The sequence below is a fragment of the Eleutherodactylus coqui genome, chromosome 11, assembly GCF_035609145.1.
Source record: "Eleutherodactylus coqui strain aEleCoq1 chromosome 11, aEleCoq1.hap1, whole genome shotgun sequence".
Taxonomy (NCBI): domain Eukaryota; kingdom Metazoa; phylum Chordata; class Amphibia; order Anura; family Eleutherodactylidae; genus Eleutherodactylus; species Eleutherodactylus coqui.
Genome location: NC_089847.1, coordinates 136,638,731 through 136,664,070, shown reverse-complemented (window position 1 = coordinate 136,664,070; position 25,340 = coordinate 136,638,731). Strand labels below are relative to the sequence as shown.

Below are 25,340 nucleotides of genomic sequence, written 5' to 3'. Positions count from 1 at the left end.
AGTGATAGCAACCGGGCAACCAGGACTTAGAATAAACGGAGAGGGGTCTATTAAGGGTGACCCCGACTCACACTGAGGATCCTACAAAGTGGACCATTAAGAGTCTTCAGACCAACAATCTGTAATTCTCATGTAAAGGACTTTATTATCTGGTCTTTGAAGCAAACTAGATACGGGGCTCCAGGCTTCATTTACAGGGATGACTGTCGGCTATAGCACCGCATGAACGGGTGACGTCCCCGCTGGTTGTCAGCGCTTGTGCAGAGCGTTCAGACAGACAGATCGCCGCCGGCCATCGCTGTACGCTTTACACGCAGTAAGAATCCCGTGATGGTTTTATGTGGGTTGAAAGCGAGCGACAAACAAAGAGTAAACGACGGCTTTACATTTAGACGCAACGCATTTTGAGCGATCGTCCCTCAGTTATTGGCCAGGGTAAGATGTGAGGACCCCTATTAACTCATTGTGCCCCAATAGATGAACCTTCTAGCTCAGACAACATCTAGAAGCATTGAAGCCGGACTCACAGGCCAACACATACAGGCAATGCACTATCCAAGGAACGCCCCGAAAAAGGCACTTTGGGAGTTCTACATGAAGATCAGCGGCACAATACAACAGCGGTCGCTCCGCACGAGCTCCAGGCATAAATAGGAACATGCTATAGATCCGTGGCACTTCCCCACACCGCCATATGAGGGCGCTATAAACATCATGCTCATTGATTGAAATGCTTTAAAAGTGCAAGACACCTGAATAAAGGGAGTAAATACTGAACAGTACAGCGGCCGCCCCCGGAGGGGCTCGTAGGGCACAGAAGTGGGGGGTTTCCTGATTGGAGCCAGCCAGAGTGGAAACTGCTGCAAAGAGGGAGTGTAAGACGACGCGCGACCAAACCAGGAGGCCGGCCGCATGCGAGGGTCTAGCATACGTGTACACGGTCAGACGGCTCAAGATCACTACAAGGAGGGGAGGCCGACAAACTACTCCGTTCTCCGGGAACTTAAAGGCGTTTTGGGGGGTCTTTAGAAACGTGTGGGAATGGTGGGTTTACGTTACTTACTGATACTTCATTGTGTCCCGATGTCCATAGTCTTCAGGTGACGCATCTTACAGGTGGGATCACCATCCATGGGGGACAGACAGTTGAAAACAAGGGACAATTTGCAATAAAGTCTCTATTACTGACTGTATTTACACGAGCAAGAAAAGCGCGCCAGATCCGTGAGACGCAGAGCGGCCTCGCTGCGGGGCTCACTGTGTACACAGCATTCACTTACATGGATGATCTTCGCTCCCACTGAGACTGCCAGATTGAAAAATCACAGCCCATTACTTTCTATGGGGCTGCGACTTCCATGCGAGTGGGGTGCGATTTTTTTAAAGAAACTTTTCCTTTTGAAACGTGATTTTGGTGCTCATAAAGATTCCGCATGCAGAGAGGCGAAGAGCTTTTCTCACATCGCAATCACATGGTAAAAAAGAAAAAAAAAAACACATGCTTGCAAGCGTGATATTGGTTGGAGTTTGTAGGCCAGGCATTGCAGTCGCCCGTGTGAATCCATAAGCCCACCACTCCCACACGTCGCTGAAGACCCCCCTAGACAGGATCCGAGATCATGCTCCCACATTCCAAGCCGGGGGCCGAGCGCGGCCCGCTGTGTTGTTCTGCGCAGCGCAGGTCTTGGTTTAGGATTCGGCGCCGGGTACAACAGACATCAGCACTGGATTCGCACACAAGGCACCTAACACATATGGTGTCGGCATAAACCTAAAAAACATCAAAATTATCAAATTTCTTAAAAAAAACAACAACAAAATTCTACATATTAAATCGGAATACCCCACGAGGTTTCTTCATCGAGATAGGAAAAGGACATAAAGCACTTCCGAGAGGTAGGCAGGGGTGAAGGTAAATCCGCAGCAACTTCCTGCCTAAACCCCCCAGCGGGCGCCTCAGGAAGCTGCGACCTACATACAGACAGCGCGGCATATGGAAGGCGGTTGGATTTCGTAATCCTCTAAACCAACACTGACAGGATCCACACGAGTGCAACGATGGGGCAACAAATCTCAAGATGTACCTCATAATGTGCTGCGGAAAACTATAATGATGCAGACATTGTGGGTATAGCTAGTGCTCTACATATGAAGGGTCCAGGGTCTGGAGGGCGGCACATTACCTGCTGGCCATTGTCCTTCAGGTTTGGCTTTTCCAGGTTTCCATCTTCCAAGACAGTCACCACAATCTTCTGAATACTATGCCTTGGTAGCCTCGTAGCTCTCGCTCACGACCTGAAGGTTGCGGATTCATATCCCGCATGGTTCAGGTAGCCGGCTCAAGGTTGACTCAGCCTTCCATCCTTCTGAGGTTGGTAAAATGAGTACCCAGCTTGCTGGGCGGTAAGCATGACTGGGGAGGGCAAGCCACCCCCGAAAAAACATGTTGTGACATCCCCTGAGGAGTCAGTCATGACTGTGCTTGCACTCTACCTTCATGCCTTGCTAGCATTGGCCAATCAGACAGCAGCATGAAGCGCCTCGCGCTACCTCTGCACAGTGCGCATTACGTACGTAGAAGATTGCGGCGAACATCTTGGTAAACAGAAACAGACCAGATAGACAGCAAGTAACATACTGTAACCCCCCCTTTGGCCCTTGGATAAAACTTTTTGTCCCGGGATGGGAGGATTGTTTTAATTTGGTTTTCCAGGATCAGAATAACACGGCTGCTTTCTTCCAGAAACAGCGCCATCCCTGTTCACAGGTTGTGTGTGGTATTGCATCTCAGGCCCTTTTATGTTAAAGGAGCTGAACTGTAACACCACACAACTCATGGACAAGGGTGGCGCCATTTTTGAAAGCAACCATGTTTTTCTAATCTTGGTGTGTTCACATGTTGCAGAATGTCTGCAAAGGATTAACCCTTTCCAATCCACTGTCTGACGTCTAAAGACATTCTGATTTAAGGCTGTACAGCTTCGATGTCAGAAGACGTCCGGCAGGGTATTCGTACTGTAAATTACTGGCCGCTCTGTGATCGGGGGGGCCTCTCCAGCATGTCTCATATTGTAGTACTGGCACTAGCCAGCAGATGGTGCCATTGTATAATGGCAGAAAGAGAAAGCCCCCTAGGAAACCCTGAATCCAAAATTGAATTGCAAAGGGTTAACAGAACTGCGAGTTACAGCAGAAAACCATCTGCAGCGCTCTTTCCTCTACATGTAAACATGATTTGCTTAAATAGTAAACGTTTGCACTGAGATCCTTCTGGCAGCCTTTCCGCAAGGTGTGAACGCACCCTGAAGAGCTTTTACCACCAAAGACATTTAACCTCAACTACAGGAGCATAGGGAATACATTAGAAGTAGGGACTATTCTATATCAGAGACGACCAGCAAAGTGATTTTTTTAAAGCATTAATGTTTTCAAATCTGTAAAAATAAATTATGAAATATTGCAGTTTTCCCACTGGCCACTAGATGTCAGCGCAATAAGATATCCTCATTATCACCGGTAGATGAAGGATTAATACCTGACTGCCGGAGCCGAGATAAGCAGCGTGCACAAGAGCAAAACAAAAATGTTTGCATTTAGGAGAGAATCATGTTAAACTCGATCATGTCCTGGTAATACTTGGCTCTTGTACCCGAGCTGACGATATGTGTGATGATTGGGTCCTTAAAAGGTTAAAATGTACACAGCACAAACAAAAGTTATGGAGGCTTCTGAATATCAAAGGATCCCAACAGATATTTTGGGTGAACCCTTAAGACACAACCTCCACCAGCACCGAGGGATATAAAAGTGCAACTCAGGGTGCCGGCGAGGAGCGCGAAAATGTGACTCCCAGCAAAGGAGTCTGTAAAATAAAAAAAAGCTGTAATTAATACACCTCAATTAAAAAACTTAAATAAAAAAACCTGTCCTGTGGCCTCTTGGATACCGTCAGGCCTCGGCCATTGTCGAAAGCCGACTGGCAGGTAGGTTACGTTGAGGACTCAGGTAATGCAGTGTGATCTAACAGCAGGACTGGGATCCTTGAATTCCTCCATAGCCCCAGCACTGGAAGCAGCCACATTGGACGGGCATCCTACAATCAGGCACTCGCTGCCCTCTTCTGCCCGCCAACATTCTAGAAGTGACTTGGAGAACAAGGCTTTGTCTTTGATATGGCTTGAACACGCAGGGTCCCAGGTTGCAGTATAGGAGCCGCTACATGATGGCAGAGAGCTGCACCTTCCCTTCCGTGGCTATGACTTCCTTCGCCACCTCCGCGCACTGATTCTTTTCGCCGAGCTTCTGCCGTAACTTGCAGAGTTCGTACTCGTGAAGAATCTTCTGTGTCAGGTACTTCTCCCGTTTGATTCTGGCCTTCACGTCGGATGGGATGTCTGGGATCAGCCAGGCCACAAAGAACTTGACCACGAACACGACATGCTGAAAGAGAGGAACGAGACCGACAAGGAGCATCAAGTTAGGGTGACTTCTCGGAAAGCTGGGTGACAACTGACAGGAGTGACATTGTGCCAGCCTGGATGGTTGTCAGCCAGTATTCCTGATAATGTGCTAGCCTTCAGGTGTAATAGTGCTTTACTGATGAACGGGATAAAACTGCATGAAAGCTGTAACCCCCCGGATAAAGGCTTGGAGTGGCGGAGCTCCCCTCATACCTCCATAATGATGATAAAGGCCATTTTTGCAGCTAGTATATGCCAGAACTGCATGGTGTGTAAATACTTCTTCTCGTGGTCTGGAGGGTAACGATAATCTCTGTACCTGTGATGATAAAATGAGTGATGTTAGAGTGGAGGCACTGAGCATTAATCACTAGAGATGAGCGAGCATACTCGCTAAGGGCAATTACTTGATCGAGCATTGCCCTTAGCGAGTACCTGCCCGCTCAGAAGAAAAGATTCGGCAGCGGCCGGGGAGATCTCTCTCCCTCCCCCCCCCCCCCCCCCCCCCCCCCCGCTCACTGCCGCAACTCACCTGTCACCCGCGCCAGCAGCCGAACATTTTCTTCCGAGTGGGCAGGTAATCGCTAAGGACAATGCTTGATCGAGTAATTGTCCTTAGCGAGTATGCTCGCTCATCTCTATTAGTCACCTCAGTCATTAGTAAACCTAGCCAGCAGATGGCGCTGTTCTTACACTGAAATTGTCTTACTATAGGGCTGACTTTTCACGACCCGATTCCTATTGCGGAATCTGCGATCGATATCCACAGCTAATCGCACACATTGAGAGGCATGTACTTTTGGTTTTTCGCTCACGCTCGTGAACTTAAATTGCGTATTCCATGAGTGGAGGACAAATCGCAGCATGCTCTATTTTGCTGCAAACTCCACGCGGACGGACTATGTCCCACCCGTCGCCCATACGCCATTGACATGGTGTAATTGCTGTGGGTATCTGCGTCATCGCTAAGTGATGGCGCGGGTAATACAAATATTGAAAACAAAAAAATCTGCATTGCGTATGACAGACGATAAGCCGCCGCGGTCATACACAACGCAGAAACCAGAGGTGTGCAGGGGTGACTGGTCGGACTCACAGACGGAATCCCACATGCGGAGTCCGACCCGGTCGTGTGAAGCCGGCCTTACAGGCTAACTCCATGAAACTGTGGAAGTTGTTCTTAGGTTGGCTACCAGCGCTGGAGTATGAAGCAGTGGATCTGAAGACACAGTGGGCCACAAAGAGAACGTATTTGCATCGCCCCGCCTGCTAACACACAATATGAGATAAAGCCCAGCTTTTGTGAAGGAAGCCACCCATAAAGACACCTTCTGATTTAAGCACAAGGCCACAAACCTGCACAATGTGACGTTCATCTCATTTTCCAGCGGCATGCTCCTATTATTAAAATCAGAAACCTGAAACATGGAGAGGCTGCTGTTAATGTACCCCGACATGGGATACACCTCGTTATCGGAGTAGGCGTAATAGTAGACCAAGCGTGGGATCATGTCAGAGGTGAAAGCCACAATGAAAGCCTGAAACAGAGAGAAGCATGTCAAAAACAGTCCGACGGGAAGTATACAAAATAAACATTACACCGATGCAATTACTTGCCGTTCTCAAGATCTCTGCTTGCTGTTAGTGAATGATAACGTAGGTTTACATGTAGAGACAGAGAACCTGTGACGTCGTATTTTTCAGCAATTTTAAGCAAAACCCCTGATTAGCTATAATTGTATCTAGTCTAGACAATTCACTGGGTTCAGCATCAGAATGATACATCTTATCCACACTGATGCAATGTAGAAAACTACAAGGAGAGATCACTGAGGACTGTCCAGGCTGGATACAATTGTAGCAAACCCTCAGCTATGAGTAAGATGACGTTTGTACAGCCTGTGGATGTAAACAAGGATGTCACTGGAGGAGAGAAAAGAAGAATTCAAGAGGAATATGTCCCCTCCTGGGTGCAGGGCAGGTCGCCTGCAGGATAGGTAGCTGCCAACTCCGGCAGTGTAACCTTTACACTTACCAGGCTTCCCGTTCCGGCGCCGTTACCTTGGGATGTCGGCGCTCCGTCTCTCTGCGGGACTTGTCCTTCAGTCCGTGCAATCTACTGTTCTCTAAGCGAGTGCATGCGAATGGACAGAACGAAGAATCATACTGACAGACAGAGCACCGACTTCCCTGTGAAACAGAGGTGCCCAGTGAGGGCCCTTCCACATGGCACCGATGCCCGACAGGTCGTCTCAACGGTAATCGTTACTGCCCTTTTACACAGGAGTGATCGTCGCTCAGTGAATGGGGGCAGACTGTTCCATCGTTCATAGAGGAGCTTCCTGTTTACACGGGCCGATCGTCATTCAGTTTTTATACCTCCATGAACTGAATGAACGATAAGCAAACAAATAGATTGTGCAGGTATTTACACTGACCGACGATCATTCAGATTCCCGTGATCCAGTGAGGATGTAAATGGTGATCTGCGCGTGTAAAAGGGCCCCAAGTTTAAAAGTGTCACCCCCAAACTCCACGGGACACATCCTATAAGCACCATAACTTATATATGATGCTTACAGGTGACAAGTTCCCTTTATAGACATTTGTATACAAAGCCAACAATCAACCACAGGAGCTAGTGCCAGAAGACAGAGGGGCTTCAAGGCAAAATATATATATTTGGACAATCTGGGCATTAGATCAGGACCGCGTAATTTGTTCTGAGACAGGAGGGCCCAGCGCTTGTCGTGATGTGCCCAATCCATGAAAGAGAGAATGTGGAGAATGAACTTGAAGCCCCCCCGAGTCGGTCCGCTGCACTCACATTGGTTACGACTGATAATACGGCCATGGCATTCAGGATTTCCTGCCAGACCCCAATGCTGTGAGCCTTCGCTGCAAAACCCCTTCTGAACTGAGTCGTCAATTTCCACGAATCAACACGGATCTCCAAGATGTTATTCAGGAGAGCGAGAAGCGGAGCCAAAGGGAAGGAGGCGACGAACAGAGTGATGAACCCAAACTGGATCACTAGAAGAGAAGACTTGGTATCAGATCTACAGATTATTACTGAACGTCACAACCGCATGTGTCATGTAGATACCTCTAAATATAGTATTCCATAGGGGGCAGTATTATAGTAGTTATATTCCTGTACATAGGGGGCAGTATTATAGTAGTTATATTCTTGTACATAGGGGGCAGTATTATAGCAGTTATATTCTTGTACATAGTGGGCAGTATTATAGTAGTTATATTCTTGTACATAGCAGGCAGTATTATAGTAGTTATATTCTTGTACATAGGGGGCAGTATTATAGTAGTTATATTCTTGTACATAGGGGGCAGTATTATAGTAGTTATATTCTTGTACATAGGGGGCAGTATTATAGTAGTTATATTCTTGTACATAGCAGGCAGTATTATACTAGTTATATTCTTATACATAGGGGGCAGTATTATAGTAGTTATATTCTTGTACATAGGGGGCAGTATTATAGTAGTTATATTCTTGTACATAGGAGGCAGTATTATAGTAGTTATATTCTTGTACATAGGGGGCAGTATTATAGTAGTTATATTCTTGTACATAGGGGGCAGTATTATAGTAGTTATATTCTTGTACATAGGAGGCAGTATTATAGTAGTTATATTCTTGTACATAGGAGGCAGTATTATAGTAGTTATATTCTTGTACATAGGGGGCAGTATTATAGTAGTTATATTCTTGTACATAGGAGCAGTATTATAGTAGTTCTATTCTTGTACATCGGAGCAGTATTATAGTAGTTATATTCTTGTACATAGGGGGCAGTATTATAGTAGTTATATTCTTGTACATAGGAGCAGTATTATAGTAGTTCTATTCTTGTACATCGGAGCAGTATTATAGTAGTTATATTCTTGTACATAGGGGGCAGTATTATAGCAGTTATATTCTTGTACATAGGAGGCAGTATTATAGTAGTTATATTCTTGTACATAGGAGCACTATTATAGTAGTTATATTCTTGTACATAGGGGGCAGTATTATAGTAGTTATATTCTTGTACATAGGGGACAGTATTATAGGAGTTATATTCTTGTACATAGGGGGCAGTATTACAGTAGTCATATGTTTGTATATAAGGATAATTTTCACATTAGTAATTACATTCTTGAATAAAAAGACAAGATAAAAAGAAAAAATAAACAGTAATTACAGATTTGCTCTCCGTTTGTCTTACCCATTTCAAGATATTCGTAGAAAAGTCCCATCTGTCCAAAGGACTGCAGGTCAAAGTCCTGCTCCCATCGGCTGTACAAATTCTCTGGACTGTTTCTGGCTTTTCTACTTCTCCACCAGTTCCAGATATACCTGCTCGATACAGAAATGTTGAGGATTGAGAAAAAAAATCTAGTAATAATAAATTTCGTACACTGATGTATGCAACACGTTTTGATAAATGGCGTCTGTTAAGCAAAAAAAATAGCATAAGGAAGAAATGATTTCCACCTCAAAAATGCAATATAACTTGGAATTTCACAAAATTCCACCAGGAAATCTTCAGATTTACACTGAACATCCATCTTTTACACTTTGCTACAAACATCTGATAATATAGAACATCTTTTAATCCGGCACATACCAGGCACCAATTATTCCAGATTTAAGGAATTTTTACTGTATAGAGCTGACCGGCGGATTTACTTACGGAACAAAGGCCTCCTGCACATTTCCCCATATCTGCTTCCCAGCCATGACAATAGTGAGCTGCGTGGTGAGTTCTATCAGACAACCAGCGGGGTCACACTGCGGGAGAAACAACATGTAATGCGGCTGCCATACTTCGGACATTGGCCAGTACTACAAGGGATCCCCAACCCATTCCCAGGACGACGGCTCATTGTCTAGTTTAGCGGAGGTCCAATTCACTGCACACTTAGGGTAGGTTTACACCCATAGACGCAGCTTCTACGGGCACCATATAAGGGAGTGCCTGGTTTAAAGAATGTTGGCCTGTTAGGAATGACTATACAGCCCATTAACCCTCTCCCCGCTGTCCTACGGAGATTGACATGAGAGATCCGACCCAGGTCTGGTGGGCGTAGGAATGGTCACATGACTCACCTCCTCGTTACGCCAGCTATTGAACATATAAGTGTAGTTGCTGGGATAGCCAACAAACTTCCCCTTGAAGAAAGCCACATAGAAACAAGAAGAGTAGTAGTTGACGAACTGGAAGAGGAACATTTTCATAGTGAGCCGGTTCTCGTACTCCAGGTGAGTTCTGGGGATTTCTGGTTATGAAGGAAAAAGATGGCACCCAATTACCCAGAAGTAACATTCAGACATTGAGTTTTACAGTAAAGTTTCAGTAATGCGCCAACACACTGATTTCATATTGTTCTATACAAAAGCCCCAAATTGGCGTTGTCCCTAAAGAATACTTATTGTGTCCTGTGCGATTGCAGCCCCTCTTTGCTCTTCCTTTCTCCCTGCTCACGCCCGTCCTCCATCCTGTCTTTCCTTAAAGTTGGCTTTGTTACCTTTGAATGTGTCAAGTGGGTGGTCCCCACCGCACACTGTCAATCAAGTCTCAGGTAGAGGAGGGGGGTGATCACTCATTGCATTGTTCATCATTGCCATCAGCAGCACATCCCCTGTTCAAATAGGTAGATGTACAACCAACAACAATTACTTTTTCCCCGGCTGCACAAAAGAATGCAGTCAGTCGACGACAGAACATTCATCAGCTGAGTGACTGCAGCTTTACACGGGCCGACAGTCAGGAAAACGGGCGTTCATACAAACACTTGTGCACGATTGTCGGCCCATGTGAAAGGGTATTCACAAAGACTGGCCTGCAGGTAATAGCAGCTGATTGTTTATGGAGTTATGGCTACTGGAAATCACATCTCCACTGCTCAGTACTTCTCTGGTGTCCTACCTCTTGATGACAGGTTTGTGTGTGTTGCAAAGAGTTAGGAAGCAGAATCTACTGTTTTCTCCCTGCGCAGTGTGTAGATGACATCATAGCAGTAGTCTACACCCACCAGGTCTCAGAAAACTGATAATCAGAGGACAGCAATGGTGATAGATGCAAGATACAAGCCATATAATGGCCAGATATGGTGTTATTCCTCATGTACACAGACCGTCGCTTATTGTGAAAAGTCATTTGAAATGTTAGCTACACTTAAAATGTATCTTTTAAAACTAACTTAGAGAGTAATTTTTCTAGATGACATTCTATAGCTGCCTGCACATAAAAAATGTCCTGGTGTCTGTTAGGTCATTCTTTAGGCCATGCACTACTTCTGGACATGCCTGGAGGCCTTTTATAGGCCCCAAGTGGTCAGTATAAAAGCATCAGACTCAGAAGCCCAATGCTGAGGCTGTCGGGCAACGATAAAGGAAGCCCAGCCATTTGTCAGCCCTAAGATCAGCATTGGAAGGGTTAATCATAAAGATCAGCGGTTGATAATCAAGTCTATTGGTTGGGGCATTACTGGGCACGCACCAACGATGTCTGTGGCATAAAAACAATAAAAGGGGGGAGAAAACTGGAACGCTGAGAGGGGAGGAACTATCCGTTTTTTCAAGTCTTTGTGGAAAGTGGCGCAGAGTATTAGGGGGCGAATAGTCAGCGCTGTGATGGGACGAGGACGTGCATGGTGGGGACTAATTACGTTGAAAACAATATCATCTAATTCCCGCCTGGCCCTGTGCGAGCCTTCTCTCTATAGAAGCAGCAGCAATGGCATTCGGTTCCCTCTGCCCTCTTACCCATGTCGGTAATCCAGACAGCCACCCGCTCATACAAGAAGTTGAGAATCATGATCATGATGAAGTTCAGGCAGGAGGCGGTCACCGAGGTGGCCAGCTGAGGGGTTAGCAGCCCGCTGATGGGCTCCAGGCTGTGGTTGTTCTCCATGACGCTGGCAAATGCAGCATAGACCGCCAACCGATAGACTATAACCGCAATCATGCTGGCTATGATTAGGGAGATCTACAGAGGGCACAAGATAGAAGGTTTATGGTGACCAATGATGCATCTAAGAAATGTAACACCTACAACACGGGGCGTTACATCTGTATACCCAGATGTGAGAGGAGAGGTAAAAGAAACAGAGAGAAGATAGATGGAGAGCAATGAGGTACAGAGAGCAAGGAGGGCGCTATCAGGTGGGTACATAGATAGATCTTAATGTAAGGCAATTATCTCAAATGCTATGAAAGAGCTAGATGACAGATAGATAGGAGATGGATGGATGGATGGATGGATGGATGGATGGATAGATAGATAGATATGACCATAGATAGATAGATATGACCATAGATAGATAGATATGACCATAGATAAATGGATATGAGATAGATAGATATGAGATAGATAAATAGATATGAGATAGATAGGAGATAGATAGATATGACCATAGATAGAACAATAGATAAGAGATAGATAGATATGACCTGAGATATATAGATAAGGGATAGATAGATATGACAATAGATAAATAGATTGATATGAGATAAATAGATATGACCATAGATAGAACGATAGAAATATAGATATGAGATAGATAGATAGATATGACCATAGATAAAAAGATAGATATTAGAGAGAGAGAGATAGATATGAGAAAGATAGATATGACCATAGACAGATAGATACCTATGACCATAAATAGATATGACCATAGATAGAACGATAGATAGATAGATATGAGAGAGAGAGATAGATAGATAGATAGGACCATAGATAAATAGATAGGTATGAGAGAGATAGATATAACATAGATAAATAGATATGACCATAGATAGAACGATAGATTTATAGGTATGAGATAGATAGATAGATAGATAGATATGAGACAGATATGAGACAGATATGAGACAGACAGATAGATAGATAGATAGGAGATAGATAGATAGGAGATAGATAGATAGATAGATAGGAGATAGATAGATAGGAGATAGATAGGAGATGGATAGATAGGAGATAGATAGATAGGAGATGGATAGATAGGAGATAGATAGATAGGAGATAGATAGATAGGAGATAGATAGATAGGAGATAGATAGATAGGAGATAGATAGATAGGAGATAGATAGATAGGAGATAGATAGATAGGAGATAGATAGATAGGAGATAGATAGATAGGAGATAGATAGATAGGAGATAGATAGATAGATAGATAGATAGATAGATAGATAGATAGATAGATAGATAGATAGATAGATAGATAGATAGATATGAGATAGATATAAGATAGATAGATAGATATGACCATAGATAAAAAGATAGATATTAGAGAGAGAGAGATAGATATGAGAAAGATAGATATGACCATAGACAGATAGATACCTATGACCATAAATAGATATGACCATAGATAGAACGATAGATAGATAGATATGAGAGAGAGAGAGAGAGATAGATAGATAGATAGGACCATAGATAAATAGATAGGTATGAGAGAGATAGATATAACATAGATAAATAGATATGACCATAGATAGAACGATAGATTTATAGGTATGAGATAGATAGATAGATAGATAGATATGAGATCGATATGAGACAGATATGAGACAGATATGAGACAGACAGATAGATAGATAGATAGGAGATAGATAGATAGATAGATAGGAGATGGATAGATAGGAGATAGATAGGAGATGGATAGATAGGAGATAGATAGGAGATGGATAGATAGGAGATAGATAGATAGGAGATAGATAGGAGATGGATAGATAGATAGGAGATGGATAGATAGATAGATAGATAGATAGATAGATAGATAGATAGATAGATAGATAGGAGATGGAAAGATAGATAGGAGATGGATAGATAGATAGATAGATAGATAGATAGATAGATAGATAGGAGATAGATAGATTTAATGTTATGCAATGGTCTCACAGCTGACTCTCATACACAGTGAATATCACCATCCTGACAATGTGTTACATCCAGTCCCCGCCATGTTTTGTGACCCGGCATGACCCATATGGCCGCTCGCTCCTCCTATTCCCTGGCTGGATTCATCAATGTATCTTTGTGTTTTTGATAGAAGTGTAAATGTTCCATTGAATTATTACGGTTCCTATCATCTTGGTGATTCTGCGGCCCCCGGGATCAGTCAGAGGTTTCATCACCAACCGCCGGTCAGACGTGCCGCAGTTTACAGCAGGAGGCTTGTACACGGACGTTTCCTAAACCTCATCCACTTGTAGGGGCAAAACTCTGAACGCAAATCCCAATATTCCTGTGGGGAGCTGCAGATTTTCACTGCGGTCTTCACTCTCATCAGTGCATGGGGTTAAATCCGCAGCTCTAACGGCTACAAACCCTGCATGTCACGTGTATTGTGCGGCTGCATCGCTGCAGATTTGCGTTATTCTGCTGTGTGTGAACATAACCCAATGTTACTACAAACTGATGCAGAGCCGAAAACTACAGGTAGCGTCACGCAGCGTGGTGGAGGTTATACCTCCGGTGTCGGATTGATAGATCGGACTTTTACGGACGCAGCGATATCAAACACATATTTTTGGTTTATTATTTTGATTTTTTTATTGCAAATATGGCAAAAGGTTTTTTTTTTCAACTTTTACTAGTTTTTTTTTTAAATAATTAGTAAAACTTTTTTGTTCTTATTTTTACCCTTTCTTTTAGTCCTGTTAGAGGACCACAACCAGCGATGCTTTGATCGCTCCTGCAGTATGACGTAATGCCACAGCATTACGTCATACTGCTTTTTGATAGGCAGTCTATCAAGCCACCCCACGGGGATGGCTTGATAGGTAGTCTCCCAAGGCAGCCCTGGGGCCTTTTAGAAGGCCCCCGGCTGCCATGACACCTGCACAGCTCCCCCAATCTCACTGCGGGGGGCTGTACAGGACCCCCGAACATTGTTCGGGGGATTTAAATGTCGCTGTCAGAATTGACAGTGGCATTTAAAGGGTTAATAGCCGCGATCAGCCTAATGACCGATTGTGGCTATTGCCCGCAAGTGTCAGCTGTAATAAACAGCTGCCGCCCGTGCTCTATGGAGGGAGATAGCTGTGCTATCTCCCTCCATACACATCCTGCAAAGGGAGGACGTAAAAACACAATGGGGCCGTCACTAAGGGGTTAAAGCGACCCTCCTTACCCGCTCCTCTGACACGGCACTAAAGTAAGACCAAGAAAAGGCAAACAAGTAATCTGTATGTGCAGCAGCAGGTGGGGCAGCAGATACATGCTCCTGTTATGTTGCTGCACATGAGGCAGACGGGCTAGAGGAGCCGCGCTGCCATCACTGCGTAGGAAGAGGATGGAAGGCTGGTCGGCGCCGTCACATATAGCGAGCAGAACACCATCTTTATTACACAGTTACAGTTGGTCGTCTCAGGCTCCGCACTGCTGCTTCATCACATCAGCACTGAACTGAGGAAGTGCCCAGTTTGCAGCATGAAACGTTGTCCAGCTGTAACCACGTAATCCTACATAATAGAGAGGATTTTCTGCTCGTGACATCTGACAACTCTGGGCGTTATGTGATGCGGGGAAAGATTGCAGCATGTCCCATCTTTGGCCGTTCCCTCGGAACGCCTCACCTATTGTTTTCAATGGGGCCGACAAAGCATCACACAACGTGCGAGTTGCACGACGCAAGGTTTCCCATTGAAAACAATGGATCAGTCTGCGGTCCTTCGCTGCAGCTTCATGTGAGGTGTTAGCACAAGAACGCCTCGCATTCGCAGGGACATTGCATGCTGGTGATTTCGGGCCGAGGTAATGCCCTCACCCGTGTGAAATTAGCCTTAAAGTGGAAGTCAGATCATCGGATCTCACATACAGCCTTGTCATTCTGGCATCCGCAGTGGCATAAAGTGACATCCATAAGCGTATCCTACATGACTTCGACAAACCTTGAATATGGGGCCCGCTGACACACGTGGCCCCTACGGCTCCGACAGGGTTATACCGGGTCACCAAAACATCTACGTAATTGGCGTGTAATTGTGTGTTAAGACAAGAAGCGTGAGGAAGCAGACAGGTGTCCACAGAGGAGGGGAGTAGAAGACACGGCACCACAAACCCAGGTTAGGGAAGTATTAGAGGTAGAGATGCTCACCCAGAACAGCACCGTGGCTCCAGAGAAGCAGAACCGCGCCGCCTTGCTAGTTAAGGGCAAGTAAGGCTCCATTTCCTGAAACAGTCAAAGCAAGCAAGGCCGCGATTCACCACGAAGTAAAGACGCTCACACCCAAAATAAGGAGAACATAAGACGTCAGCAGGCGATGTGCGGAGGAAGAAGCGGCAGAGACCATCCTGCTCCTGAGGCCAGAGCCGAACCGGCTCATCTGATACTACGAGGTATGAAATAGTCCAATCCGCCTGGTTTACTCCTAACTTTCCAGGACTATTACTAGAGCAGAGCGGGCCTATAGCTCCTGCCTGGTAGTAAAGCAAATCTATTGCCCCTGCCTGGTAGTACAGCGGGTCTATAGCTCCTGCCTGGTAGTACAGCGGGTCTATAGCTCCTGCCTGGTAGTAAAGCAAATCTATTGCCCCTGCCTAGTAGTACAGCGGGTCTATTGCTCCTGCCTGGTAGTACAGTAGGCCTATAGCTCCTGCCTGGTAGTACAGCGGGCCTATAGTTCCTGCCTGGTAGTACAGCGGGCCTATAGCTCCTGCCTGGTAGTACAGCGGGCCCTTTAGCTCCTGCCTGGTAGTACAGCGGGTCTATAGCTCCTGCCTGGTAGTACAGCGGGTCTATAGCTCCTGCCTGGTAGTACAGCGGGCCTATAGTTCCTGCCTGGTAGTACAGCTGGTCTATAGTTCCTGCCTGGTAGTACAGCGGGCCTATAGCTCCTGCCTGGTAGTACAGCGGGCCTATAGCTCCTGCCTGGTAGTACAGCGGGCCTATAGCTCCTGCCTGGTAGTACAGCGGGTCTATAGCTCCTGCCTGGTAGTACAGCGGGTCTATAGCTCCTGCCTGGTAGTACAGCGGGTCTATAGCTGCTGCCTGGTAGTACAGCGGGTCTATTGCTCCTGCCTGGTAGTACAGCGGGTCTATAGTTCCTGCCTGGTAGTACAGCGGGTCTATAGCTCCTGCCTGGTAGTACAGCGGGTCTATAGTTCCTGCCTGGTAGTACAGCGGGTCTATAGCTCCTGCCTGGTAGTACAGCGGGTCTATAGCTCCTGCCTGGTAGTACAGCGGGTCTATAGCTCCTGCCTGGTAGTACAGCGGGCCTATAGTTCCTGCCTGGTAGTACAGCGGGTCTATAGCTCCTGCCTGGTAGTACAGCGGGTCTATAGCTCCTGCCTGGTAGTAAAGCAAATCTATAGCTCCTGCCTGGTAGTACAGCGGGTCTATAGCTCCTGCCTGGTAGTACAGCGGGTCTATTGCTCCTGCCTGGTAGTACAGCGGGTCTATTGCTCCTGCCTGGTAGTACAGCGGGTCTATTGCTCCTGCCTGTTAGTACAGCGGGCCTATAGTTCCTGCCTGGTAGTACAGCGGGTCTATAGCTCCTGCCTGGTAGTACAGCGGGTCTATAGCTCCTGCCTGGTAGTACAGCGGGTCTATAGCTCCTGCCTGGTAGTACAGCGGGCCTATAGCTCCTGCCTGGTAGTACAGCGGGCCTATAGCTCCTGCCTGGTAGTACAGCGGGCCTATAGCTCCTGCCTGGTAGTACAGCGGGCCTATAGCTCCTGCCTGGTAGTACAGCGGGCCTATAGCTCCTGCCTGGTAGTACAGCGGGTCTATAGCTCCTGCCTGATAGTACAGCGGGTCTATAGCTCCTGCCTGGTAGTACAGCGGGTCTATAGCTCCTGCCTGGTAGTACAGCGGGTCTATAGCTCCTGCCTGGTAGTACAGCGGGTCTATAGCTCCTGCCTGGTAGTACAGCGGGTCTATAGCTCCTGCCTGGTAGTACAGCGGGCCTATAGCTCCTGCCTGGTAGTACAGCGGGCCTATAGCTCCTGCCTGGTAGTACAGCGGGCCTATAGCTCCTGCCTGGTAGTACAGCGGGCCTATAGCTCCTGCCTGGTAGTACAGCGGGCCTATAGCTCCTGCCTGGTAGTACAGCGGGCCTATAGCTCCTGCCTGGTAGTACAGCGGGCCTATAGCTCCTGCCTGGTAGTACAGCGGGCCTATAGCTCCTGCCTGATAGTACAGCGGGTCTATAGCTCCTGCCTGGTAGTACAGCGGGTCTATAGCTCCTGCCTGGTAGTACAGCGGGTCTATAGCTCCTGCCTGGTAGTACAGCGGGTCTATAGCTCCTGCCTGGTAGTACAGCGGGTCTATTGCTCCTGCCTGGTAGTACAGCGGGTCTATAGCTCCTGCCTGGTAGTACAGCGGGCCTATAGCTCCTGCCTGGTAGTACAGCGGGCCTATAGCTCCTGCCTGGTAGTACAGCGGGTCTATTGCTCCTGCCTGGTAGTACAGCGGGTCTATAGCTCCTGCCTGGTAGTACAGCGGGTCTATCGCTCCTGCCTGGTAGTACAGCGGGTCTATCGCTCCTGCCTAGTAGTACAGCGGGTCTATTGCTTCTGCCTAGTAGTACAGCGGGTCTATAGTTCCTGCCTGGTAGTACAGCGGGTCTATTGCTCCTGCCTGGTAGTACAGTGGGTCTATAGTTCCTGCCTGATAGTACAGCGGGTCTATAGCTCCTGCCTGGTAGTACAGCGGGTCTATAGCTCCTGCCTGGTAGTACAGCGGGTCTATAGTTCCTGCCTGATAGTACAGCGGGTCTATAGCTCCTGCCTGGTAGTACAGCGGGTCTATAGCTCCTGCCTGGTAGTACAGCGGGTCTATAGCTCCTGCCTGGTAGTACAGCGGGTCTATCGCTCCTGCCTGGTAGTACAGCGGGTCTATCGCTCCTGCCTAGTAGTACAGCGGGTCTATTGCTTCTGCCTAGTAGTACAGCGGGTCTATAGTTCCTGCCTGGTAGTACAGCGGGTCTATTGCTCCTGCCTGGTAGTACAGTGGGTCTATAGTTCCTGCCTGGTAGTACAGCGGGTCTATTGCTCCTGCCTGGTAGTACAGTGGACCCTTTAGCTCCTGCCTGGTAGTACAGCTGGTCTATAGTTCCTGCCTGGTAGTACAGCGGGTCTATAGCTCCTGCCTGGTAGTACAGCGGGTCTATAGCTCCTGCCTGGTAGTACAGCGGGCCTATAGCTCCTGCCTGGTAGTACAGCGGGTCTATAGCTCCTGCCTGGTAGTACAGCGGGTCTATAGCTCCTGCCTGGTAGTACAGCGGGTCTATAGCTGCTGCCTGGTAGTACAGCGGGCCTATAGCTCCTGCCTGGTAGTACAGCGGGCCTATAGCTCCTGCCTGGTAGTACAGCGGGCCTATAGCTCCTGCCTGGTAGTAGTGGGTCTATCGCTCCCTGCAGCATTGATTGGCCATGTCTCTTCTCATGGGATGTATGGAGGCTATCTGATTTATTAAGAGCTCACAAGTGAATGGCGGCGTTCGGTTGACAGCAGAGAATGTTCTTGGCCGATTCGCTATTCTATAGAATACAATTTGCAATTTGATTTCTCCTATTATCCTCTGAAATTTTCCAAAAACGACTCTGAAACCCGGCAGATGATCTCACTATATTCTAATGGCCGGCAGGTCAAGATCTTTTTTGCACATTAGAGAAACAATCCAATGTGTATGACCGGCTTCAGACTGTACTGAATGCAGTGTAATACCACAGCGCGGCCAGCAGAGGTCACCATAAATAGTCACATCGCTATCAGGATTTCTATCTTCACAGGCATCACTATATTGAACCGTCGGCCGCATCAGGGTCACGGTTTCTGTGCCAAGTCTATACCTTCCAATGGAACAAGATGGTTTTGGCCGCCTACTTCTGCCCTCCCGCACATCGCCGGGCACGAACACCAGTCCAGCAACCCAGTTTTGTAGCACAACCAACAGCGCTGAAGTTAATGTTGGTTAGTGTCGGTGGCGAGAGGCGGCGGTCCTCCCTCTTACCCAGAACACAATGGACATCCAGCACAAGAACAATTTCCCCAGGAGGTTTGCCGGACTTCGCTTTAGAACCATTTCTATTTCCTACAAATGTAGAAAGGCTGAATGTGTAACAAACCAGAATATCGGATCAGAGATGGTCCACGGGGCACCGAAACAGTACAAGGCGGGCATCCCACCCACAAGAGAGGCAGACACTTTGTTTCGGAGGTTCCTGGGAGAACTGGGTGACAACCAACATGGCGCTGCCACACCTCCCGCGTGGACTCCAGGACGGTGAAACACCCTATTTATGTCCATGTCTGGGAGAGCAGCGCAGCAACCAATGTGGTCGTCAGGGTGTCACCAAACTTTCCCAGGCTCCAGAATGGCAAACATGAGCTGGTTGTGCAGCAGTATATCCTGCAGATCAGCCGCTCGGGGAGGTGGCAGCAATGCATTACACAGCAGTAATGGTGGACACAATGGTCGCCACCCAGACATAACTAGGAGGATCTAGCATGGAGGGTTATCCGGGCAACAGGGATACAGCGGAGTTGGTGCAGAAGCCGCTGCTCCCACGCCTGTGTAGTGGCCGATACTCATAAATGCAAGCAAAGCTCTCATTGAAATCAGTGGGACCCCAGCCTGATATTTCAAGCACAGTTCCGATTGAGTTCCATGAGAGCTTTGCTTGCAATTACAAGCATCAGCCACTACACTGTGGTGGGAGCAGTGGCTTCCGCACCGACCCTCATGTATCCCCCCGGTGGCTGTTGCCTGGATAACCCCTTTAAGCTGACAACCCTCACTGGAGGTGTATGTTGGCCATGTCCGTTGTCACCCATCTTGGAATGATGGAGTACAATTTGTAGTACATTACGACTCTGCTAATCATGTACAGATTTTGGGGAGACGTGTCGTTACAACTCAGGGGATTACAGCAGATCCATTTCCACCCCCTTGGCGGGCGCACAACAAAGTGACTGCCTCTGTAGTGTCAACAAGATCAGATACAAAAGGGTTAATACTGTTAAAATATAAATCTGCACTATTAAACTGCTGGACGGTCCAGGGGGGCTGCTAAGAGGCGGCACGGTCCTCACCAGACGGTAACTAATGCTGCAAGTACAGAACAAAATTACATATTGCATTTAGGTTACATCTGTAAGTGACAACCGTGGGGGGGGGGGGGTCATAGTGGGGAGCCCCTTTACCTGCCCCAATATCTCCCCACAGATGTGATGATTCCCCCTCGGCAGGACGAGCCATCATCTGTTTTATGTCCAGTAATTGAGACGTTTCCCGGGATATAATCCCTATACAGCTGATGTCCGGCAGGGCCGGAGCCGCACTTATAGGAAGGCGGGAAGAACAACAGAAAGAATATAATTGGGTAGAATAGTCACCGGCTGCTTATTGTAAAATCAGCTATTATGTGGGTGGGAAAAACCACTAAAATATACAACAATGTCTACACTGAATGACCCCTTTATTAAAATCCCCGGCCCTCTCACAATTGGCGCTTCCCTGTACGGTAATTCTCCCCGTGACCCCGGAGTGCGGCATAAAGTCACAAGTTATCCGTGGATATCGGGTCAAAAAAGTGCAAAAATTGTATCACGGAGCAGCAGATTTCTGTTGCCCCGTGATGATGAAAAGTCAGATTTGGGCACAAGCAGCATGGATTGATGACCCTTTCCTGTCATGCTGGCGGAGGTGGAGTAAGGGTGTGGAGGAGGTTTTCTTGGTACATCCTGGGACTTCTGGTACCCGCGGATGCTCTGGTCAACTGCACTGGTCCTCAAGGAAAAAGGAGGTCCAATGCCCTACAAGATGGGGGTCTCTAATAAGCTGGCCATTCAGTGTGTATATTTAATTGGATGCAAGAACATTGAGTTATGAAAGCTTCTGTCCCATTAACTGTATGGACGGGCTGCTTTCTCATGGCCGCTAATACAGAGAACATCTGCCCGGCGCTGATAACGGACACAACTTTGTATAATCCGGATCGTTACCTGAGTCACTGGATTCTTCTTCTTTTGGGTGCATTTGGCCTCATATTCTGGTCTCAGCTGGAGTTGTTGTTGTTCTTCCTCAAAGTCTACCAAATCCCACTCGTACTTCAGCCGCGCCTGCCGCCGCTTCCAGAACTCCAGGAACAAGGTTACTGCAAGGAGAACAGGCGAGTCTCCCCATCACAGCAGAAACACGCAGTGTATATAGTGCCCTATAGCGTCCACTGCTCAGCACTGACCATATGTTATATACCCGGCTTCTATCATCCACTGACAATGCGGGACTTTCAAGTTGCAGTGACCCAACAAATGCAAGAAATCCAAACTTGCTGGATTTCCTGCGATAGTCAGCTTGCTGCGACCGCATTCACCTTCATTAGATTGCAATGTAGCATCAGGACGCTGCGAGCGACTCGCATCCAAAGTTGTCCTAACTTGACCCTTCTTGACAAGAGGACGCCGTGTTATGAATAGAAAGTATATAATAGATTTAATAATAACAACCAGTAATATTATAATGTCATGTATTGTACATGTCTGCATATTTACAGAGTAGTCCCTCTATAGGAACACAAGGGCCGACCTTCACGCTGGTTTGGAGAGGTTGTGTTACTTGAGCACATGTTATTTGTGGGTAGAGCAAAGTCCGGGCACTTACCCCATATCCCCATGAAGATGGCAAAGAAGACGGTCGCCACATTGTCAAACAAGTGTGAATACTGCAGACAAGAGAAGAGGATCAGTGCGACGGGTCGGGGATCACATACAGTCTCGGGGGGCAGGGAGGAGGGTACCTACCCGAGAAGGTTCACAAGTGGAGTTTAACCTCCAGAATTCACAGCGCTGGTCACACAAGGGGCACATGATGATCTGCCCCCCAATGTTCTTATCGCAGATCTCTTGGCTGCATGAGCAGAACAAATGATATCAACGAAAGACACAGCAACATAGAAAAGACCTGAATCTGCAGCTGACTGTATATGTGACAGATTAGCCCCATACTGCCTCCTGCTGAGAGGTCCATAGGCTTCAAGGGGTTGTCTGGTTACTGGACAGCATGCTCCCTGTGAAAAAATAAGAAGAGGAACAGTACTTACCTCTTCCCAGTAGTCCCAGCGTTTGTCAGGACAGATGAGGTTACCGGACCTCTGACTGGCTGCAGCGTCACGTACCCATGTGGGCGCACACGCCAGGAGTTTGGGAACATGATGCTGCAGCCTCTGATTGGCTGCAGCGGTCAACTGACTTCCAGTGACATCTTCAGTCCCAACAAAGGCCAGGAACACAATCGGGCTGCAGCGCCGGACAGCGGCAGCAGCCAGCAGGCAAGTACGGTTCCTCTTCTTCTTTTACTACAGGGAGCATGCTGTCCAGTAACCGGACAACCCTGTTAAAACCCCACAAGATCATGTCTAACAGGTGCGGGCCCCGTTACAGTGTATTAGTCGCTCTAAGCTTTACATAAGCTTACCTATTGATGCTGTCATCCATTGTCACCAACCCGTACAGGAAGCAAATAAATCCAACAATAGCAGCAAAAAACAACATTTCTGTATAGAAGCCAAGCCAAGCAAAGTAGATTCCAACCTTCTCGCCGTAGTACTTCCTGGAAGGAGATATAAACTAGTGAGCGCTAGTATTAAAGGGTGAGATCATACCACTAGGATACAGCATCCCTTTATGATCAGTAGGGGTCCGAGCTCTGGGGACTTGGCACCGGCGCACCACTGCTTCCTCGGCTTTGTTGTCCTTGCGCAGACGGTTACCATTTACTTGGATGCAGCGGCGCTTCAGTTTCCCGCGCAGCAAGTGGCTGGAGTGCCGGCGCACATAGAAGGGTACACATCACTGCCGTAACCTGTTTTCCCTGCTCAGGCTGCTACCATTCACTTGGATGGAGCTGTGACGCAGCACTGTGGCCCGGATTTTCTTAGGATTGGTGGGGGTCCCGGAGGTCAGACCCTTTCATAACTTGATGGTATATTCTGGTGATATGCCATCACATATACAGTAGGCTAGCCTCACATCCCTGTTATGTATGTCTGGGAGCCAGACAATAGATAACCAAGTCTGTCCAATGCTGGAAATGAGCAGCGCCAGACAGATCCTAGTAAAAGGAGGCAGCTTTTAAAAAAATCTATTGAGGCCTGTTAAAACAACAAAAACAGGGGTACTTACTCACCCTCTGCCTCGGTGATCCAGCACTGCAGCCTTGTGGTCCCCTAGGAATGGCCGCCATCTGACCGCTGCAGCCAATCAGAGCCTACAGTGGTCAGACGCCATTCTCCTGACACCATGGCTCCTAGCATCTAAACGGAGATACCAGGAGAACGGTCCCCGACTGTTGTGGCTGCAGCGGTCAGGCCATTGCCGTTCCACAATACAGACTGGGAGGACAGCAGGGCTGCAGCTCTGGACCACCTAAGCAGAGGACAGGTAAGTACAGCTGATTTTATGGTTTTAACAGGCCTGGACAACCCCTTTAACTAAAATGGGGTCTGTCTGGTTTCCGTCTTGCCTTCTGGCATTTCCCACAGATGAATAACTCGGCATGCTGCGTAGTTTCGTCCAGCATATTATGCCAGGGTTGGACAGGGCAGATGTGACCCCAGCCTAAGATGGGAACAATAAGTGACCCGATGTCGGCACAGGAGTGTTTGGTCTCCTCCAAGATCCTGTCACTGAGGTTTAGAAACAGTTGTGTATCTGGCACTCACCTAATAAGATCAAGTGGCTGCTCCTTGTAGAACTTTCCAAATCTGGCCCACTGTTTATACAATGTGTATCGCTCGTTCTCGCACTTCTCATCCTGGGACTTCTTCCAGTACTGACACTGCGGAGTAGAGCAAATGCCCAGCAGTGAATACGAGATACCGACCCGTCATCAGTGAGCTGTGAACTAATTACATTCAACTATATGCTGGAAAATCATTTGCGATCTGCACCCTGAACTCCATCCGGTGTGATTCGCCACTACTGTCACGTTGTGTTTGCACCACGACGCATGTAGTAACGGGACCGCATTCACAATCATTACCAGCAACGAGACCTTGATGTCGCACGACAACAGATCATAACCCAACTCGCCGAAAAAGAATATCAGTATCAATGATGAGTATGTGGAGTCGTCCTGTTATGTCAGTGACCACCAGCAGGGCTGCTTCCACCATCACCAGGTTTCCCAGACCCCTGAAGGACAATTCCATCCAGTGATGCAGAGGGTAATGTCATTGCACAACTAACAGTTACTGTGACAGAGGACTCCACAACTTCTATATATTGTTTTTAGGCCAATACTTACATCATGCAGAGGGAAGGCGGACGTGTAGGTCCCGTTGTTCAACAGCCTCTTGATACCAAACTTTCTCTTCTCCTCCCCAATTCCATAGGGGCAGCGAGAGAGGATGTAATAGACCTGAATATGGGAAGAACAATCAATGATGTGAACAACCAACGACCGTGGAGGAGACATCAGTTCACGTCTCCTGCATACACATACATTCTCTTACATGGATGCTGTATGTACACTGAATCCACTGTATGTCCATGAATAGGAGCGAAGCCAAAAGCCTCTTTTGCATTGTCTGTGCAGCTGAATGTAATCTACAGCTCCCTGCCATCAGCCATATTAGGCGGTGTGGAGGCAGCGTGTGCGGTTTTATAATGAGTGACAGGTAATGAAGAAACTTGCCTGCCTCCATAAAAACTACTTTAAAGGGTTTGTGCCAAGATGCAGGGTCCACATCAGAGGAAGGACCGCCCTGTAATAACAAGTTGGCAGAAGGGCCGCCAGAATGGAGTCATGCTTACTGAGCAGCTCTCTGTTCTGGGTCACAGAGGGGGTCCCGAGTGGGGGACCCTGCTCCATGATGTTCATAGGAGTGCATGTGAACGGGGAGTACCAACTTGGCTCAA

General features: G+C 47.4%; 1 protein-coding gene across 6 annotated transcripts in view; it reads right to left on the bottom strand.

The window, feature by feature from the left end:
* Positions 1–1,802: 1,802 nt before the first annotated feature.
* Positions 1,803–25,340, bottom strand: part of ANO5 (anoctamin 5) — an 83,731-nt gene continuing 60,193 nt past the window's right edge. For 4 of the 6 annotated variants that reach the window (XM_066583602.1, XM_066583604.1, XM_066583605.1 and 1 more), the window contains 15 exons: positions 24,727–24,840; positions 24,143–24,258; positions 22,897–23,031; positions 22,224–22,329; positions 22,084–22,144; positions 21,426–21,577; positions 19,432–19,512; positions 11,233–11,455; positions 9,574–9,743; positions 9,158–9,255; positions 8,690–8,820; positions 7,288–7,493; positions 5,817–5,998; positions 4,674–4,779; positions 1,803–4,440 (listed from right to left, as the gene is read on the bottom strand). In XM_066583602.1, the coding sequence (XP_066439699.1) occupies positions 4,216–4,440; positions 4,674–4,779; positions 5,817–5,998; positions 7,288–7,493; positions 8,690–8,820; positions 9,158–9,255; positions 9,574–9,743; positions 11,233–11,455; positions 19,432–19,512; positions 21,426–21,577; positions 22,084–22,144; positions 22,224–22,329; positions 22,897–23,031; positions 24,143–24,258; positions 24,727–24,840 (2,106 nt within the window). In that variant the 3' untranslated portion in view covers positions 1,803–4,215. Of the gene's footprint in view, positions 4,441–4,673; positions 4,780–5,816; positions 5,999–7,287; positions 7,494–8,689; positions 8,821–9,157; positions 9,256–9,573; positions 9,744–11,232; positions 11,456–15,572; positions 15,648–19,431; positions 19,513–21,425; positions 21,578–22,083; positions 22,145–22,223; positions 22,330–22,896; positions 23,032–24,142; positions 24,259–24,726; positions 24,841–25,340 lie in introns of all 6 variants that reach the window. The other 2 variants (XM_066583603.1, XM_066583606.1) reach the window with 2 other exon arrangements.